The sequence below is a fragment of the Corvus kubaryi genome, unplaced genomic scaffold, assembly GCF_017639235.1.
Source record: "Corvus kubaryi isolate FWS band 111438036 unplaced genomic scaffold, C.kubaryi_AGA036_p1.0 37353, whole genome shotgun sequence".
Classification (NCBI taxonomy): Eukaryota; Metazoa; Chordata; class Aves; order Passeriformes; family Corvidae; genus Corvus; species Corvus kubaryi.
The window spans coordinates 1,181,405-1,201,988 of NW_024581115.1; the positions used below are offsets into that span (position 1 = coordinate 1,181,405).

The window sequence follows — 20,584 nt, forward strand, 5'->3', positions numbered from 1 at the left end:
ACAAACTTACTGGCAAAGATATTGAGCATACAGAATTACGAGTCTGACAGAGGGGATGGGTTAAGCACAAAATTGTGAAACATTCTTTATGCAAGGGAAGGACTTACATTATGTGATGCCTATAATTGCTTTTGGTGACCTGGCAGGTACTTCTAGGCTTGTCTTTGCTGAAAAACCTTAAAAGGCCCTCAGATTAATTCTTTATTCTTATTCGCTAACTTGTTTCAAATGGATGCAAAAGTTGTTTTTCTAAATGCCTGTCTGTCATTGTAGTGAATTATTCAAGCTCATTATTCAGTGATAATGCTCTCAGTTTCATGGTTCCTAGAAGCACACCTTAAATGTTATCAAGGGTCAGTTTATTCCCATGTTACAAGAAAAAAAATGAGTGGAAGGCAACGTACTCTTTCACATACCCACCTCACACTCCAAGACCATAGGTCTTTCTAGTGTCACAGTAATTTCCTGCTGAAGGCATGTTCCTACTCTTCCTTTTAATTTGAATAATTGAACAGCATCATGAGCCTTTCACAGGGTAAATGGGTTGGCCAGGCAATTTTGGCTTCTTGTGAGATCCACTCAAATGTACAAATCGATTATATGGCTTCCATGCTGAGAAAACACATTAACTTTAAAATGCACAGCAGCAGCCTGGTCTCAATAAAAATAATATTTAAAATCCACTCCTAAACTATAACTCCAAGTTGCAGCTGAATATGAAATATCCATTTCCAGGCAATTACACACAATTTCTATCATGCTTTGGAAGACATGTATATGCACCAGAAACAGTAAAAGCCAAACCCCCTGTGGCTCTAAGTGACCAAAACAGGGAAAGACTTAAAACCTTCCAAGATACGCTCAGGCAGAAATGCAGTGAGCCTTGTGACTCACAGTAGGCCTCTGCTCACAGTATGTACAGCACAGAGGGAACCCTTGGCCTTACGTGTTGCAGAAGAACTGCTTCAATCCCAAACTTGGAATTCTAGGGATAAAATGATTAATTCTCACGGGTTTCTTCCACAAATGAGGAATAATAAGACAATTAGGCTCGAAGCAAAACCTGATTCTTCCAGTCCATCACAGAATCTCTTTTGCTTCCAGTGCTGAAACAGACCTTAGAAAAATACTAAAATTTGTATGAAATCTAGAGAGTACAGATAAAGGCAAACTCACCTAAATCCTAGTATTACAGGTACTTCTGCTTACACTGCAGGAACAGCTTTCAGTTTAACCTGTTTCACAGCTGGGATGCAGGAAATTTTTCACAAACTGAAGTTAATATGTATGTTCAAGGTCTTTCAACATGATTATTATGGCAGGTTCCACCAAAACACCTTTCCACAGGATGTGGTCCTTACTTTGGAAATGAAGGCTTCCAGCGGAGAGCTGTTCCCATTCAAAATGTTCTGTCTCACAGCAGGACTCCAGGATACATTTAAAATTCAGATTCCAAATGAGAATAATTGTTTATGGTCAAGTTTACAAAGAACAGGCAATACTGAGCTAACAGAAGGATGACATTCTCTTTATGTGTGCATATGTAATCCTAATTAATATGTTCCTTGGCAGTTGCAGAGGAGAATTAGTAGGATGCTTTAACACCAGTCTTATTTACCTTATTGATCAGGATTTCTCCTAAGTCTGCAGTTCTAAAGCAGAGTGGTATGAAAAAAACCCAGCAAAACTAATCTTGCTATAGAGATTTGTTCTTTTTTATTGCTCCTCAAAATGCATTTCTCTTTCATACAATCCAACTGGATTTATAACAACTTTCCTCCTGCCATAAGCCTTCTTTTCTATTTTTGTATGGAAGTTCTCAGCGTCTTTTAACTTAGATGAGTGAAAAGAAAGTTTTTTGTCTGAAAGTGTAGTAGTTTCCTCTGATTAGAGAACTACAGTGAGACAGCAAATTTGGTTATGAATTATCCTCTCTGTAGAAAAAGCCAAATCTGTGCTCAGGGAGAAATCACTCTCAGCTAAGTGAAATTTAAGTATCATTAGATCCCTTTTGAAAATGTTGTTTGTATACAGAAAACTGACATAATGGGAAGCAAAATTGTTGGTGGGAAGACACATCACCTACTAGCATGGACTAGCATCTGAAATCTATCCCCCTGTCTTCTCACTTTTTCTGTTCCACTAAATTATAAAAACAGACAATGACCTGCTTGAGAAGTGAAGCATCAACCAGATATTTCCTGAGCAAAGACAACTTACATTTCCCTTTGCACATCATCTTCTAAGAGGCAGCACCAGTGACTGCAAATCTGACATCATTCTCTATGTTGACTTTGGGTTACTGACAATCTTTCCTTTACTTTACCTTCCAACTCAAATACATTAGTTTTACAGAGAGATCACATGGAAAGAATGGAGTTGAATGGCTGGAACACATTGTGGAAGAATGGTTTATATTCATTTTGTTACAGCATCATTCCTTATGGAAACAGGGGATGGAGAACCAGTCATTCAAAAAAATTCCACCACTTCTGCGAACAACATGCCAGAACACATTTCAGTAAGAGCTGCTAAATTTAAAACACAAGTTCTATATGCAGATAGATCCAAAGCTTATTATGATTTATGGAAACTCTGATATTACACTTTGGAGCAGATGCCTGTTTGTTGACTGAAACTACAGCATTTTTATAGTTCTATTTGGCTGTTGGGATACCTACCAAATTGTTAATTGGGGTGGGATAGAGAAGATGAGAGGCTCAGTCATCACCTAACAGAAATGTTCATTCTTTTTTTATTCAAACAACCCTTTGCTTACAACAGATCACTAAAAGAACAAACTCTGTACTCCAGTTTTAGGCAAGCTGGTGAAACAAAACCAACTTTGAGGTGCTACATTAAGAAACAGCATGGGAAGGGGCTTTCATGTTTTATAACCCCGTGCACCAGAACTCATAACGCATGATGACTTAACAACTTTCACCGCAGGTAAATTCCTGCTCAAGCTGTCCAGAAAGACTCACAGGATACATGTATAATTTATGGAAGATCAGTATTTAATCAGTCATTAATAATGCTCTAAAATGATTTAAGAATGACTTTACATCCAAAGACTGAAAATACCAACTCTTTCTAGTCAAAATCTTCCATTCAGACACAAAGCCGCTTGAACTTTTCTTCCCTATTAATACAGGATGGGTGTAGTAACCCAGACTTAAACTGAAGTGTCACTGCATATTTGTTACTTTAAAAGCCCATGGGGAACTAAAGAAAAGATCTGATGCTGCTTTCATCTCACATCATTGCTTAGCTCCTTGTAAACAGTGGAAAAGCTGGTTTTAGTATCTGCTGTTTAATCAAACGTGTTTTAATTTAGAAAGTTGTGTACAGCACGAGAAGCTGCCTGTGCAATGGTTTCAATATGGATATGTGAGCAAAGGCCATGTATTCTACACACTCAGTGCGGGGTCTGCAGGAAATCAAAATTTTCAGCTGGATTGACAATGGAGCCATTCAGCCTCCTGAACTCTCAGCCTCAGTGTCTCAGCACACTGCACACACATGTATACTCTGTCTTGGTGACAAGTAACTATATGGTTATAAAATGCTTTCAGTCTTTCTCCTGCTTTCATTTCCTTAAAGAAGAAACAAAATTACAGATTGTCTGGAGAAAAATAATGAAAAAATTACCTCTTTTGTCCACCATTCATCTCTGTGCACATACTCAGCTCACTAGGTACATATTGCTTGTAAACATTTCAACTCAAATTTTAAGGTAGGTTTACAATTACAGGTAAGTTTTGCACTATTGTGGCACAGAGGTCAGTTTTGTTCAGAAAGAACTGGAAATTAATCCGCATCATTGTTCCAGGAAGATTCATCCTCAGCTAGTCCCCTTTCAAAATGTTGTTATATTGTGTTATATAACACTGTAATATTCAATCCAGTGACAGTCTCCAAGTCAAAGATATTGAAAAATGACTAAACTGCTAGCAGAACACATGAAATCCTGCTTAGTTCTAATCCAACTTATTCTTTCAAAATCCTTTAAAAGTAAGGCAGCTCACAGTATCAGCCTGTCATTTGTGACCTGCCCAGCATGGCACTCTCAAACCTAGGAGACAGAACAAGAACACTACATGGATAAAATAATGATTTATTGGAAGCAAATATTCACACAAGGTATAAAGGCAATCATTTCAATCGTTTCCTTTTTAACAAAACAAAGGTACTCCACTACCAGATTTATCCAGAAACAGGATTAGATTTAGGAACAATGTAGAATATTTTAAATCCCTGAGAATGATATCCTCTCATTCTTTTATGGGGCACTCCCTGCCCCACCCCCTGCAAAGGTGCTGGAAATTTAATTTCCTGCTCAATTAAGCTTTTAGTGGGTCACCATCCATTCTTTATATCAGCATGAAATTCAGAAATGCAAGCAAGCCCAAGTTCCACATCAAGCTCATCCACATTCAGTGGCAGGCACCCAGTTTAAAATTACTTCCAGTTTCAAGCTGGTATCCAAGCTGCTTTATAGATAAGGCTACTGACTCTGAAGATAAAACTTGTTCCCCTAGAATCAGTCAAGCAAGAAGTCACCTCCTCCTTTTTCATCTATCTGGACACAGCTAAGGGTTTTTACTTTTCATACAGAAGTATAGAGCTGTGAATGCAAGGCTTTAGGCTTGATCTTTTTACATCTGGATTTAAGGAAGTTCAGCATCACAGACTTCCAGCTCCTACTGCACATTTCTAGCAATTTATCTCAGCCCCCTGCATTTTTTGGGTTTATATCAGGCAGAGAGTTTAAGAATGACAAACGTGGGTAGCAAAAGCGTTTCCTCCCATGCAATGCAAGTTCCATTACTGAGATTCAGGAGGAAGCCACCCTGCAAAGGCAGATCCAGGCATAACACATGCAGACAATTTGCAGTCCAAGTTCAGACATTTTTTCTAGTAAGACTATTGTCTGTTTTGCAAGGATGTAGCATATCCATCACAGAACTCCTCTAGCTGGACACCTGACAACCAGCATAAGCAAAGCATGGGGAACAAGGCTAAACTTGAGTACTTTCAAAAGCTGCAGCTGATGTTGGTGTTACCTTGTCAGTGGCCAGCTCTTCAGTTGGAGATGGAAAAAACAATTAATAGAACTCAAGGCATAACTCAACTAAGATAAAATTCTTTCCAATATTAGAGGTAGATTTTATCCAGTGTAATATATAACAGCCATTCCTGTAAGAGCAGAGATCTAGGAATTAAACAATTAAGATCAATTTCAACACCTATGTGCTCCTAGAATAATTAAGGCAAGCTTTTTGTATATCCTTCAAGAAAGCAGGCACACCACTCTGTAAAGAGAAAAGCAGAAAAGTCATTTTTGCGTAATGAAATCAATAAAAACTATAAGCAAGATGAGAATTCCCATTATATAGATCAAGGCCTTCAAACAGATACAGTTCTTAGATCTAATATCCAATTGTCTTAAGATACAACTCCAAGATCTGGTACATAGCATCAAACCATTCCTTGAATACCTTGGGAACAAACTGCGTTGTTGAAGTTTGCTTGTCTTGAGGCTATTCATATATGCTCTGAAACACAGATTATCTGGGGTTTGTTGTAAAAATTTACCTGCAAGGTTGGCAAACCAAAGGAATTTGACAGGAATGAAAATAAATCAATTAATTACGACTATTGTCATGAGAGCATACAATAGTGAGACTGTAAATATGGGACTGTGTAAAAGCTAGGAAGGCTGATATATCTGTTTCAGAAAAAATTAATTCTGCCCAACACGTAGAAGGTGGGTATGAATGCAGTGAACTCGTTGTTTGAAACAGATCAGCCAAAGATCATTGTCTGTAACCTTTACTTACCTTGGCAGCCCAGTTGACCAGCCAGGATGGAATCATGCCACCAGGATTATCAAAATAGTACATATAGACTAGAGAGGAGAGAGAAGTTACCAGTTACCTGACACTTAGCTCTAACACACTGTGACAGAAGCTGATGGTGTGCATGACTGACACACCAACTACAACATTTCTATTCTAAATTACGCACAAAAAAGTTGACTTGTCCTGAAGTGAAATGTGAAGTAAATAAAGACATTCCCAATTAACCTCTGGGAAGCTGACACAGCCACAACAGTAATTTAGATTACTGCAAACCATTTTTGGCACCCTGTCTTATAACATAACACTGTCTTTAAAAGACTAATCTCAAACAGGAGTCAAGCTCTAGACAAACCCTTTAATCTATACATCTGTAAAACACAGTACTTGAATCCTTGCTGAGTTAAGAAAATTGCAGCAGACTCTCCCCAGCTGAACTGTCTGGCAGGAAAAGAAGTATAGACTGGGGGTGGGATGGGAGGGCAGAAGGAAGTGGTCAGTAGACTATTCTTGACTACCCAGCCCAACTGCTAAATGAAAAGATTCTTCACAGTAGTGCACTGCACTGAACATTTCCAAAAGTTTCATACATTTTAAAGTACCCCTTGGCTTAAAATTTCCAGTCCCCCTCTTTGTGTGTTTTGCTAATACATACATTCCCTGGCTACATGACTTGTCACACATTTTCTTGACCTCTTACCTTTAGATCCAGCCTTGCCATCACTTTCAATTACCAGGCTTTGTTTATAGCTTTTAACTCTGATAATACCAGGCTTTTCAGGGCACTGAGGAACAGCCACACTTTTTGCTAACACAACCCAGATCTTCCTCCCATCCACATCCATCTCCCGACATTCCCGAATATAGACATACTGTACTGCAAGTTGAGGAGGCACGTCAAAACAATGTCACTTTGAGGGATGAGGAGTTGACAAGTGAATTCCATCACAAACAGCAGCTCCTTCAAGTTATTTCTCATGGCCCTACAGGATTCAATCCTGCAGAGCAATAATTCAGCTATGTGAGCTCTAGCTCTGTGTGAGAAGAGACACCCACACTCCTCTTCATGCCATATATATTCATGTAACACGAGGACTGCAAGACCTTAGATCAAGTGCAGCAGAGCAATGGAATCAGATCATTGTTGGGATTCCTGGATGACCAAGTGGCAAAAACTGCCAGAGGAGCAAAAGCTTAAAAGGATACATCTCTGTTTGAGAGAGGAAAAGGGTACTTCACTTCCCAGTAGATTACTTTTTCACCATCATATGTTTCCTCATACAGTTCTACGGTTGAAAGAAGATGACTGTTAGATATTTTTAATTTCTACTGCAACAGAACTATAGATGGCACCAAGAGCTGCTAAGATTTCTTACATGAACACATTTTACATGCAACCCTGATGTCAAAATTAATATGTATGTAAAATTTTAGCAGTAAGAGACATTAAGAAGTTCTGTACCAGGATTGTTCAGTAATCATACACAAAAATACGTGACCTCTTTTTCTGTGGCTATTGGATTAATTGGTGGAAAAAAAAACCCCAAGGAAAAAGCTCCAGAACATAAAAGCAGAAAAATTCTGGGGGAAGCAGAGTCAAATTCCTTTTCCAACAGTTTGCTCATTCAAAGCCTTTCCATCTCAAAGCTTTTTCCTCACCTGTGCATGTTCTGTACAATTCTAAGTCACAAGTGCAGTGTGCTTTTTTACCAGCATGTCATTACCCCTGCAAATGATACTGAGTTAACATGGAACTAGGATGAGTGCAGCTTTCTAAAAACCTGAAGACATCTTACATGAGGGATTAATAAATTTTGGAAAAGCTGTAAGAAATTTCACAGCAGTATATACATGCAACAGCAAACGAAAATCTTGAGCAGTTCATTACACCATCTTCAGTCTGCCTGGAAACTCAATCAGAAGACAGCAGAACATGAAAAAAGTAACCTAGGAATAGTGCCTAAAACACAGCAGTGACTCAGTCAGATAGCAGTGTGGCATGAAGGAGAAGAATCAAAATCAAGTTCAAATCAAACCACATTTGATTTTTGAATAGTTTGAAAACCTATCTACATTACAGCTTCTTTTCTTCTTTCATAGAGGCAGCAACTGCCACTATGAGGGCAATGGACCTGACAAGCCATGGGGCTGAGCCAGGGTGAACTCCTGTTGGCTCAGGGCCTGGAGTAAAGAGTAGTTTGATCCAGAAAGGTGGTTCACCTGAACAGTCAGAGTGGTCTTTTCTTCCTTTAGGGCAGACTTGTGCTTGAGGTGCTCTATATACTCCAGAGGCAGGTTTTTGAAAGCGAGGCCAGAATCAACTAACAATCTCATTGATAAGCCAAGAACAGTGCCCCAGATGGGAGATTCTTTCCCTGCGTAATATATTCCAAACCAGGCTTCTGTCAGTATGCCTGCAGATCAGCTGTCACCCACAGAAACAGCTTCTCCTCTTCTCCAGCTGGAGCAGTACTGGATGCACCTGGTGTAATAACCCACAACACTTACACTTTCCACCAGAGGTCACTGGAGCATTGGATTATTCATTTTACTTTCACTTCTAACCACAGAGTTTTCCTTTTTCAAAGGCACCATGATAGTTTTAAAGACCCCAATACAACTGTTATTAGCTATCCCATTTATCTGTGTATCTTTGCAAACACAGGAAAAACACACAATAGGTAAACACATCCCACCTTCATTCACTTCAAAGCAGAATACAGTGCATTTTAATCAATAATCTGACTTCATTTAGCATTACTACAAGAGATTACAAGTCCATTCTATCCATAATAGGCACAGCAGCACTTGCTGCTTCAACAGTCAGTTATTACTGTTAAATTGTTGGGAAGTCTAATCTCAATCAGGAAGGTGTTGCAATCAGGAGTAGCAAGTTTCACTATTGCTCAGGCCCAACCATTTTGCATCATGCCACAGAAGCATGTGGTACTTCAGTCACTACTCTACAGTTTAGTCACAACTTCCCTGCTGAATTGGCAGCTGCAGCACAAACCAGGCCTCAGGATGCCCACATCTCGTGGATATTCAGAAGCATTCAGGAGCAGTTGCCCTTTTGGCTAAAAAGGCAGCTACTTCTGCTCCAGTCAGGTTTTTATTTCAACGTCAGCCAGCAGTTCAGCACGGAACTCTCCTCTGGACTGCCACTTGCATGGCTGTAAGAGTACCAAGAAGTACAAACAATAACACCAAGAGCAAGAAGGCTGTCAATGTAAGTTTTCTGGGGTTTCTTCCTAAATGTGAAAGAAAAAGCCCAGGCTTAACTGGAGTTACATTTAAAATGTTGGCTAGTACTATTTCATCATATGTACAGTCCTAAAAAATGGGTGGCCTTGTGTCAATTTTTAAGCTGGAAGGAAAGCATTACGTTGTATTTATGCCCTTTAAGAGTTAATTTCTGTGAAATGCTGGACTTAAAGCACCAGCACAAGTATAAATTAACAGAAGAACAAACCATGGTCAGCAAGGATATAAATGTCAGCTCTGCAACATTATCTAGTTTGTAGTTTAAGGGTGTAGCTTCCCCCAACGGCTTCCTTTCTTTTCTCTATGAAGGAATTAAAAAAAAAAAAAAAGAAGTGTTTATTTAAGAAGGACTCATTTCTCCTAAATGTACTTAAAGACTACTGAAGTAACTCAGCAGAATATTTTTACATCCAATACAATAATGCTGAGTCCCACTCTGGCTCTTTGTTTCATTAATGGCAAAATGGCTTTTGCTACAAGAAAGCTACTGACTGTTTTGACAATTAACACTTAATGAAGACACTACTCCTTAAATTTGACCAAGTACTGAAATGAGTTAAATCTGTGGTCCCCTGTACCAATACAGCCACAGGCATTATCAGCAATCATTCACCGTGGAGCTGTCCTAAACCTAACAAGCACAACATTTAACAAGTCTTTGGTTTTTAACACTGCTCTTTGTTCAGCAAAACACTTTGACCACTTTTCAGTTTTACTGGCCTGAACTGACTTCAATCACAGGCTTAAAAAGGAAAGGCTCTCCATCTCTAAAATAAATGGATTACTGTATGTCTACATCAGCTGAATCTTTACCTTGTTACTGCTGACTTAAGATGTTTTAACATCATATGGATATTCCGGTTCAACACCGTTTTTCAAAGACAACATTAAATAAACTTAACTAAATTAGTTATTGCTTTCTCTGTAAAAGCCTGAAGTTACCAAGTATTCTCTCGATACACCCATTCCTGACTGTAAAAGGCACCAACAACCAATGTTTTTAGGAAAAGATACTCCATCATGCATCAAACTGGTGGAAACCTGAGTAAAAATTTTCACAATGAGAACAATCAGCCTTTGTAATAATCTCCCCAGGGAGAAAAACTGGACACTTTTAAGACTCAGTTGAACAGGGTGCTGGGCCATCTTGTCTTGACTGGGCTCTTGCAAATGAAGTTTGGACCAGATGATCCCAGAGGTCCCTTCCAACCTGCTATTATTCTACGATGCACTGCTCCACTGCCGTATGCAAAGATGCACAAAAGGTACCACCTCCATTTCTCCCCAAGACATCTACTAAAATTTAACCTAAGCATTACAACTAAAAGTTACAAGGTTATGCTCCAGCATAACCAGTGATGTCAATCATATGCTTTAACCAACATGGAAGGAATTCATTCCAGAGGAAAGATAAATGCTGTTGAGACATTAGTTGCTCCATATCAGCGTTTACTTGTATATTTGCAGAGTGCAACCTTATCCCAAAAGATATTTAAGCCTGACCCGAAGTCTTTGGAGGCAGTAACTTCAAAATACCTTTGAGGAAAGTTTTAGGGGGAACAATCAAAGTGGACTCGAGCTTGCTTTTACACTGCCTAGATGAGCTTACCTTTAACATACTGATCCCACTCTTTTCTGAAATCCAAGTCCATGTAGACATCTGCACACAATTTTGGAGGACAGTCAGCAAGACCACCAAAGATTTTATATTCATAAAGTCCTGACTGCTGTGGAAACAGAGTGAGGAGAGGAAAAGTCACACAGGAAAGGGAAGTACTCTGCATCAGGGAGAACAGCTGAAGGAAGTTAGGTGGGGCACAAACTACAAATATGCTCAAGAGCTGTGAAAGCAAGTGTTCAAAAAACAATGCAAGATTCGGTCTTTAACCTCTCGACTTTTTGATCTATACATGAAAGTTTAAATCCAGCCGGGCTGACCTGCCCTGCACAATGGTTGTTTCTTCCCTTACACCAGTACCCTTTTACTTCATCAGGAGTTCCAGAGGGAGCACGTTTCTTCACAAACACAGTACCCTTTTCATCTCCAGTGGTCAGTGTGGACTAAATCCTGCCCACACCAAGGTTTACCAGAAGCATTAAATTCTTGTAGCAAGTTATTTATGCTTATACATCAGGCTGGGATACAAGAATGCATTACAATGTCCATGCTTCTATACAATGCACTCTTAGATCTGCCTTAAATATTTATCAGCTACTTTCTTTCAGAAAGCTGTACGCACTGAAGGGGTGGGGTGCAGGATATCTCCTGTTTTAATGTTACTTTCAACATATGGTAACTCCATCTGTGCCTATAGAGCAATGTTTGTACCATTCTTAGTACCAGTTCAGGACTAAAGTAAAACAATGAGAGTATTTCAAATATACAGTGTAGAAATCAAATTAAAGCATTCCCAAGGAAACAAGAGAAGGATTATACAACATTCTGTTAGTGAATAAACGAATTTTCCTCTTTTGCTCGCCTTCACAAACCAACTCTAGAAGATGAAGATTTGAAGTGCCAGAAAATAATAATGCGAGCAAGAAGCTTAAGCTACTCATCTTCACTGTGGCTTCACTGAAGCACCAATCACCAGCTTCAAACTTGAACTATTCAGCACCTGTGTAACCTCATGAACTCACCACCTTTGTAAGAGGCATCAACATTTTAATTCTCACAAGAAAAAGCGCAATTTACAGTAAGAAAGTTAAAACAAAAGTGAAATGTTTCAGTTTTCTGAGGCCTGTTTCCAGAGAGTCAATCAGCTTGGCTGGAGTACTGTGCTGGCCGGTGAACACACATTACAAGGGACAGAGAGTTTTCAGGAAGACAAGTCCCTACCGCAAGAACCACTTCATGTTAGGGTGGCCAAAAAGGCTTCTCCCAGGATGCTTGTTCTGTTGTGTTAATCTATCCCAGTTTGGATTCCCCAGTTGGCTGTTGGCCTCTACCCCTCATCACTCCCCCAGAGCTCCCCATTGGTCCCCGTTCCCTGGTCCTGCCTTTTCCCCACCCCCGGATAAAACTGTGAGCTTCGGGATCACGTTGGTATTTGCCCGTGTAACCTTTGGCAGTGTAGCAGCAATAAATGCTCCTGGCGGAACGCACACAAACGCCCTTCTCGACTCTTTGCTACCGACTGCAACACAGAACCCACCCGTGCGCCTGTGGGGGCACGCGGGACCCCACGGAGCCGGGCAGGGACGGTGTTAGAGTACAGCACTGAGCAGGAAGGCCCAGATCTACTTCTCCAGCCTGCAGAGAAGGTGGAAAGACAAGGCAAAAAGAGAAGACAACAGGAAAAATAATTGCTGCTTTCAGCTTCCTGGACTACTGTTGCTACAGTGGAGCTGCAGTTCAATAAGTGCTAAAAACTAATTTTTCCAGTAACAACTTAAAACTAAGACCCTCCTTCTAGACATCGTTCATCTTCTCTTGTAGCAATCTGAAGCAACTGAAAGAGAAAACAGGAAATTTATTTCCCAGTAGAATCAGAAAATTGGACTTGAAAAGGTCCCTTGCATCCTGTGTAGTCTGTCCATCCAGCCTAAACTAAGGGCATCGTATACTACATTTAAAAAAAAGACAGACACCTATAAATGTTTTTGTTTGTTTGTTTGTTTCAAATAGTCCACTTGGCTCTACAGTATAAAAGCATGAGAGGATAAGGAGGAGAAGCCTGAGCTACTTTCCATCTCACCAGCTGCCATTCATACAACAGCAGCACAGCCACTGCAGTAAGCCAGGGTTTCCCTGGTCCCATTTGCCTGGCTAAATCCAGCCTCCAGCTTCCCAAAGTTCCTTTGCCTTCATTCACTGCATGATGCGTTTACAGGTCTGGGTTGAGCGTTGATCCTAAAGCCTCTACTTCATCCACTCCAGAAGGAACACCCCCAGCACCCTGTGCTCCATCAACACACTGCATGGATATCCTGCATGGATACCTGGCAGGCACCCCAGCCTCGCCTGTGCTCTGTGCACTCATTGATAAGCTCGTCTTGCCACTGCCAGTTACCACATTCACACTGTAAACAGGAGCTGTTTATCACTGAAAAAAATCCCAAGGTCTATGAAGTGATGGCTTTTTAAAGAGGCTTTCCCTACCCCACTGTGCCTTTAGCACAGCCCTGTACACTTGCTTGTTTTTTCTAACATTACCATGTCTGAAATGATTTCTCAGAATACAAATACAAAACTGTCATGCAAAGAACAGCATGAAGTCCAGTAAGTAGTTGAGAGGAAACTGTGATCACTCAGTTAAAGAAATAGGATATTTATATATATATATTTATATATGGATTTAGAAGTCAGTATTGAATCATAAATCTGAGTCAGAATGAAAACACTGTCAATCACAAGTCAGTTCCTAAACTACTGAAGTTCTTTAAAGAAGTTAGTCCCCTCAAAAGGGGAGAAAACTTCATTCCAACCCTTTATGAACTACCTCCTCATTTTAGAGGGCGAACGGTGGAAAATCAGTGTGAAGGGAGTTCTGGAGAGAGGCAGGAGGGAGGGAGGACTCCTGGAGACCACGGTGCCGTGACACGGGCGGGGCTCGGGAGCAGATATTTAGGGACACGACCACAAACCCCTCAGAGGGGGTCGGGAGGGCGGCACATCGAACACCCCGTTAGGCCGACAGCCCCTTTCCCCGGGAATTCCCCCATCCAGCTGCTCACAAGCTCGGTTCCCCGGCACGGTGCGCGGGCAGGGGTCACTACGGCCCAGCAGCTTTCCCATCAGCAGTTAATGGCATTATCCGGAAAGCTGCTTTCTGGGAGCCTGGAGAAACCGAGCCCAGGCCTGTGCGGGGAACCGGCGGCTGCGGGCAGGGTCGTGCTGGCCCCGCATCCCCGTCACCACCCCCCCGGCCGCCCCGGGCCGCGCTGCCGGTGCCCGCCCACCTCGTGGTACAGCCGGTAGATCCGCACGCCCATGGTCTCCACCAGGAGCTGCCAGGGCCCCGCCGCGGCCGGCGCCGGCTGGTCCAGCTCCCGGCAGGCGGCCCGAAACTGCTCCTCCGAGAAGCCCCGCGATGACGGCGCCTCCACCTCCGGCGGCCCTTGCATCCCCACCGCTCCCTCCACCTCCGGCGGCCCCTCCATCCCCGGCGGCGGCCGGGCGGCCACAAGCCCCGGCCGAGCACAACCCCCGTCCGGGCCGCCCCGCCCCGCGGCCGCCCGGCCCCCGCCGCGCCCCACCGAGCCTGCGGGCCCGGGGGAGGGGGCTCGGGGGCGGCACAGTGGGTTCGCGGGGCATCCCTGCCCTGCAGGTGCGCTCCGTGCGCTCTCGGGTTAGGCGGCCGTCTCAATGGTGGTGCCTTTAAATGTGTGTGACATTAACCTGGTGCCAGAACGGGGACAGGTTCCGTGGGTGTGATGGTCAGGGCCTTCCCTCTGGGGTGCTCCCCAAGGACAGAGATTGAACACTATGGGGACATGTATTTTTGTGTATTTTTGTTTATCTTCACATTTTGAAAGGCAGTTTTCCTTATGGACTGTACATATTGAGAGTATTATATAAAAACCCCATAACTGCTATACAGCTGCTTGGCAGGTGAGCGTGACCCTGGCACACCCCACTGAGGCCCGGCCAGCCTGGCAAAGAGGGGGGGACAGCAGGCTCTGGCCCCTGGCAGACTGGGGTGCACTGGGGTGGACAGGATGGAAGGGGACAGAAAACTTCCACTGCAATGAGCTCCTGGGCAGGAGGAACCCACTGGCAGGGACACACTTTGCATCTTGCTCAGGCTCTGCAGTGACACCACGTATCACACACAGCCAAAGCATTAAGGCCTTCAAAATGTGACTAAGGCAAGTTTTCTCCTGGAAACTAAATCTGTTTTCATTACAGCTTTATTTTTCTAATTCCTGTGAGATTTTCCTGCTGAACCCTGTCTTCAGAATAAAACACAAGCAGCTCTAAGTGGTGGGATGTCATCAAACCTACTGTCTGGCAGCACCACCCAGTGTATTTGGTGGTAACCTCTGTGCAAGGCTGGAATAATGTAGTATTTTCTTGCTTCCCTGCCAAGTGGCTGAGCTCTTTGACAGAGTTCACTTATGTCAGCTGTCCTTTCCAGTTGCAGTCAATTGGTTTGCAAGCAGAGCATGAGGATTTCTGGCTGACTGGTTCGGACATACAGGCTGACCATCATCCTTGCACAGTCCAGAAAACTTTTGGAGAGAGCATTTTGGAAGAAGACAAGATTGTATCTCACAAACTTTCTCCCAGTATGTAAATTTGATGCCAGAACTTGACCTCTACCATCTTTATAAAATAATGTCAGTAATGATAATAAATGTCTGCTCATACCTTACCTGCTCTCACCTCCCCACTGAGACTGCTAGGCAAACATTTCAGTTCTTTTATTTTTTGTAGTAATGTTATGTGTATCATTATTATTATTACTAATATTTATACAATAGGTATAAATATTTTGGCTTACTTTTGTACTTTCTGCATTAAAATGGCATGTTTTCAGTCAGCCCAGTTGGTTCTCCAAATATCACGGCAATGCATTTCTTATGGCTGATCCCTTATGAGTAAATTCTTGGCTAAGTAGCCGTGAGTGGAGCTGTGCTGCCCACCCAGCTGTGGAGCTGGTCTTTAAAATGGAGTATGAGGAATGGCCTGGAGGTGAGACTAATTTAGTTTTTCTTGCAGAAAAACTTGCAGAAAAAAGCTTGCAGAAAGCTTTTATCAGATTGCAGTCTCACTTTTAAGTCCCATTCATTCTCTGAAACAGGGCTCAGTGAAACTGAAAGAGCTCGTAGCTCCCTTTTGCAGAGGTGACTTTGACCCAGTATGAAAAAGGAGGAGTTGTGAGTCAACAACTGATCTTTAACATGCAACAAGGACATGTGCCTGTGAGATTATATGATCTCCTTGTTTGTGCAAAAGGACTGATGTGATCACAGCTCAATGTTGCCTACTGTTTTAGGGTAAATGTTTTGCATTATATGGTTGTCTACATGGCATCAGTAAGTTGGCTCCAGCTGCCTGGCCACTCCCTCTTTCCCTAGCACTTTCATGGAAAAAGAGATTTATCTCACAAGGCCACTCTAGGGACAAAAGCTTTCAAAAAAGGCATTACTATGTGACCTTTTTTCTTGGTAAATAAGGAGTGGTGATTACTAAGAAAGCACAAGCTGTTCTGAAAAGAGAGTTTATTTTCTGTTTTCTTGTATGTTTACGTAAGTGTTATTATTTATCACTTGTATGTCCATGTATTGCCCTTAGCTTAGGGATAGAAGCTGAAGTTTGAACCCAAGTCCTTTAAAACCTGCACTGCTGGGTACTGGCTGTAGTCTGGGATGAGCTCAGGACTGATTTTCTACTGCTCTGCCCCAACACTGCAGGACAGCAACTGCTCCAGGGCAGCTGGGTCTGGGAACACGAACCCAAAGGCAGCCTGGATACACCAAAATCTAGTCTCACACGTGGATCAGGGACCTAAATACCATCTGAATGAAAATAGTTTCAAAAGTGCCTGTACTTGATCTACATACTTACCGGATCTCAGGCTTCAGGTTAGTTACCCTGTAGTGTAGTAGTTAGGATACCTGGTTTTCAGCCAGGCTTTCTGGTATGGGAAGGTTTAGATTTTATCCCTGGTGGTGTTTAAAGAGAGTTTGGACTGGGCTCTGAGCACCTGGTCTAGAGGAAGCTGTCCCTGCCCATGGCAAGGGGTTGGAATGAGATGGGATGATCTTTAAGGATCCTTCCAACCCAAACTATTCTGTGATTTTATGATTCTATTTAGCTGCTGCTGCTCTGAGTGGGAAATGATACCTCAAGGCAACTTGCTGATCTGGGCTATCAGTGGCATTAATGTACCTAAATCTCCCACCTGTTTTTTAGAGTGGAAATAATCTGTATGAATTCCCCCCTAACACCTAACCTTTCTGTTACTGAAGTCAATGTTGAGTAATCCAATTAATTTTGTGGTGTAGAACAAAACCAGGAAACTGGACAACTCCTGCATCAGAAAATCATATGTGGCCAGAAGTGAAAACAGCAATGAATACTACATTGATGTTTACAGGCCCCAGGTGATTTTCAGTGTTTGTTTTAGATATGGGTGTCCATGTGTGGGAGAATGTTCCCAGCTATATTGTGTTTTCCTCTATCTGTCTCTGTGTGGCACTGGTGCTCTTTGAGAAATTCTTGAAGATGCACTAAAGATGTGGGATTTTGATGAATTCAACTGCTTTGCAGACATTTATATATTACTGTAATTCCATTTTACTCAGTGCATTCCAAAAACTTTGCAAAACTGCTGAATAGTCCTGCCCCACCATTTATACAATATATACATTTGTATTTCTAGTATACACAGCCAAAGCAATTATAAGCTTCTGCTGCTGTTGCTTTATTATTGACTACATAATGTAAAAGCCTTTCTCACAAATTGTTTCATGACTTTTGCAGTTTGCAAGAAGAAAATTCTTCATGCAGAAGGCTGAGAAGTAACAACAGCATCTCCCATCACAGCCATGCATGTGGAAGGCAGTCTGTATTCTCCTCTCTTGTATGAGTCAAAGGGAAATCTGTTTCTCAACATTTTTAGAATACACAGAAAATATAGCCTGTCTACTACATCAAAACCTTTATATATTTTATATATAAAATATATTTTTTATTCCTAAATATTTAGGCAGGGAGGGTGATTTTTGCAAAGAACTAGCACAAGACATGCATTGCTTGAACTGTCAAAAGATGTCGTAAGTGGCCATTAAATACTGGCTTATAACTGCCTTCCTCATAGAGTTGAATTTAACCCCAAACTATGATTGTTTCTTTATTGAGTACCTAGTTTCAACAGAGTTCCACCCAAATAGAAGAGAATTCAGAGAGTAACTGGAGTTCTGCTGTTTTTCTGCTTTCTGATAATATTTTTTACCTTTGGTAGATAGTTTATTATGCTGGACTCCTGGTGTCAGAACCCATCTCTTTCATTGGGCCATGTTTACTTTTGATTTACACCTTTTAGCCACAGTTTTTCTGGAAAGTAACACACTCCCAGTGCAAATAAACTGGAGATGCAGAGGTGCGACCTATTTACCTGGCCTTAAGGAAAGAGGAGTAATTTTAAACTTCACAGTAGGAAAGAAGGGATATCACCATTACCTGAATGACCTAAAATGACTCATTCAAAAGATAAGACAGCCTATTTAGATCTTGACTTGGTTTGGTATGGTTGTCACTACCACACCCTCTACTTTCTTAACTTGTTTACATGGATGTAGAAATATTTCTAAACATTTCCCTTAGCAGGTGATGCCAAAGAAGATGATAGATATGAAAAGCTCTCTTTTGTGAGAGCAGTAAGAACTGGTCTTACTGCAATAATATATTTTTTTCTTTTTTAACTACCCTTTAGGTCAGACACTTGACTTACTATAAATTTCACGGAAGTCATCTATTACATGGAAGAAAAGTTGTGTGTTTTAACCTTGTGCAGTATTTTAGATAGATCTTGTGTGTAAATTTAGTCCTAAGGATTGTAGTAAAGTAGGACTAAGAAGGACTCATCAGACAGGAAGTAGTTCAGCCAATGGCCTGTGTAATTTAGTTTAAAACTCATAATTTCTTTCTACTGTTGGAGAGTCAGTAACAACTGGATGAAATGCTCCATGTCTACTAGACAGACCATTTGCAGGGGAAACAGTGTATATACCCTACCTGCTGAGAAGGGAAGCAAATGAAATGAAAATGTCTCTTGACACTATCCACTAGCTTGGCAAGACACTTTTTCAGCTTTTTGTCTGCATTTCCCTTCATGTCTTTGAGCCCTGTAAATTCTTTGGGTTACTCAGTGCAGGTGGAAAACCAAAAGAGATCATTCCTATTTTGAACTTAAATCTCAGCTGAATCTGCTGCATCCTACTGCAACAGTCTCTAACAAAAATCCTGGTTATGGTGAAATTACAGTGCCTGGAGTTTGCTCCCAGGCTTCCCCCAGCTTGGCCAGAAAGCTGCCACGGTGGCCACAGATTCAGAGGTTCTGTAACCAACTTATGCAAGGTTGAGGAATTGGCTTCTGGTGGTGTGATGCATCCCTCTGCTAATTAAAAGCACATGTCCACATAAGGAGTTCTTCAAATGGGAACTTCATGTAATTATGAAAGCAGTAGGAGATAAGAATAATTGTTTTCAGTTCCAGATATCCTGTCTTCTTCAGCACTGCAGGAAGATTAAGTGAAAGTCGAGGAGGGCAATAACAAAGTTCACATGCACAGCAGGATAACTGATGATGACCAAAGTACTAGTAGGGTCTAATGGAGTTCAAAGAAAATTCCTTTCCATATTCCCAGCCACCAAAGAGGTTTCTCACAGTCATTATAAGCACATCCATTCCATGAGCCTGATTACCCACAGAGTGGCTGGTTTGCACAGCAATCAACCAACTGGGCTGAACTCCCCTGTGCTGTGAACAGTGTTAATGAGAGGGGAGCTACAGCATTTCATGTGGAATCATTTGCTTCTCTGGCTTAACTGACTTTGGACTCCTTTTGGACTCCATTCCTCATCACAAAACACATACACTGCATGGCATGGTAAGGACAATTTATAATATATTAAACATGTTGAAAGAGTGCTTTCTGAAAGTTTCACTAAATGCAGTAAACTGACGTGTTGTGTCCATGTGTGGGCTTAGGGATAAAATGAAAAGAAAACTCAGTGGAGGGTTAGGGACAAGGCAAGAAAAACTAATTGAATAGGGAGCCCACAATGGTTGTACTTTGCCAGATTAGTGAGTCACTGTTTGCTGTGCTGTTAAGGCCCAGGAGACTGTTAGAAACTCAAAGGAAGCCATAAAGTATTGCAAGTGTGTTTCAGTCCAGTCGGCAAGCAACAGCATTGCTCAATTTAGGAGTAAAACTGCTCTCTCAGTAGGCGCCATGGGTTCCAGAATCACACAGGCTTCTTGCTTATCAGCCCAGCTTTGGGGCTGCACTTCCCTCCAAGCAGCTGTGTTCAGGCCCCAGGAAGGAGATTTTGTCATTTAGGGCAGGTCCTAAAGGGAAGCTATGTATCACTGGAGCCTGGCAGTCCAAAACTGTGAACCTATAACCCCTCACTGCAGCTGTTGCTCAGCCCTGAAGTCTCCTCAGCTGTTTGCACTGAATTTCTACAGGTACCAAACGTGCTGCCCCGGGTATGTCTGGTCCTTCTTTCCTTACATCCTTGGAGAGCCATGCTCAGAACACAGCAGAACCTTAAAAGGCAGAGGTAGTCAGTCATCCCTTTTTTTAAAAGGCCAGAGGGCTGGTGCCCAAGTTGAATTCAACCCTTCAGTGCCTGAGTGCTACAAACCCACCCTTCTAGGGGAGAGCGCACTGATCTCTCAGCACTAGAGGAGATGTCATTCCCATCACTTTTCATTGCAGCTTTTATGCTTCACAGCAAGAAATAAGAATTGCATGAGGTCTAGGAGACTCTGTGACTTTTTAGC

At 41.9% G+C, this 20,584-nt stretch overlaps 1 protein-coding gene across 2 annotated transcripts; it reads right to left on the reverse strand.

Annotated features, from left to right (window-relative positions):
* Positions 1-2,732: 2,732 nt before the first annotated feature.
* Positions 2,733-14,260, reverse strand: LOC121666611 (phosphatidylcholine transfer protein). 2 transcript variants are annotated; one of them, XM_042032359.1, is made up of 6 exons: positions 14,028-14,260; positions 10,735-10,852; positions 7,068-7,147; positions 6,562-6,733; positions 5,844-5,911; positions 2,733-5,315 (listed from the first exon to the last, which is right to left on the reverse strand). In XM_042032359.1, exons 1-6 carry the CDS (start codon positions 14,226-14,228, stop codon positions 5,250-5,252), a joined length of 705 nt encoding a protein of 234 aa, XP_041888293.1. In that variant the 5' UTR covers positions 14,229-14,260; the 3' UTR covers positions 2,733-5,249. The 2 variants fall into 2 exon arrangements, with proteins under 2 accessions (XP_041888293.1, XP_041888294.1); XM_042032360.1 differs by having other exon boundaries at positions 10,735-10,849; positions 14,028-14,252.
* Between the last annotated feature and the right edge of the window lie 6,324 nt (positions 14,261-20,584).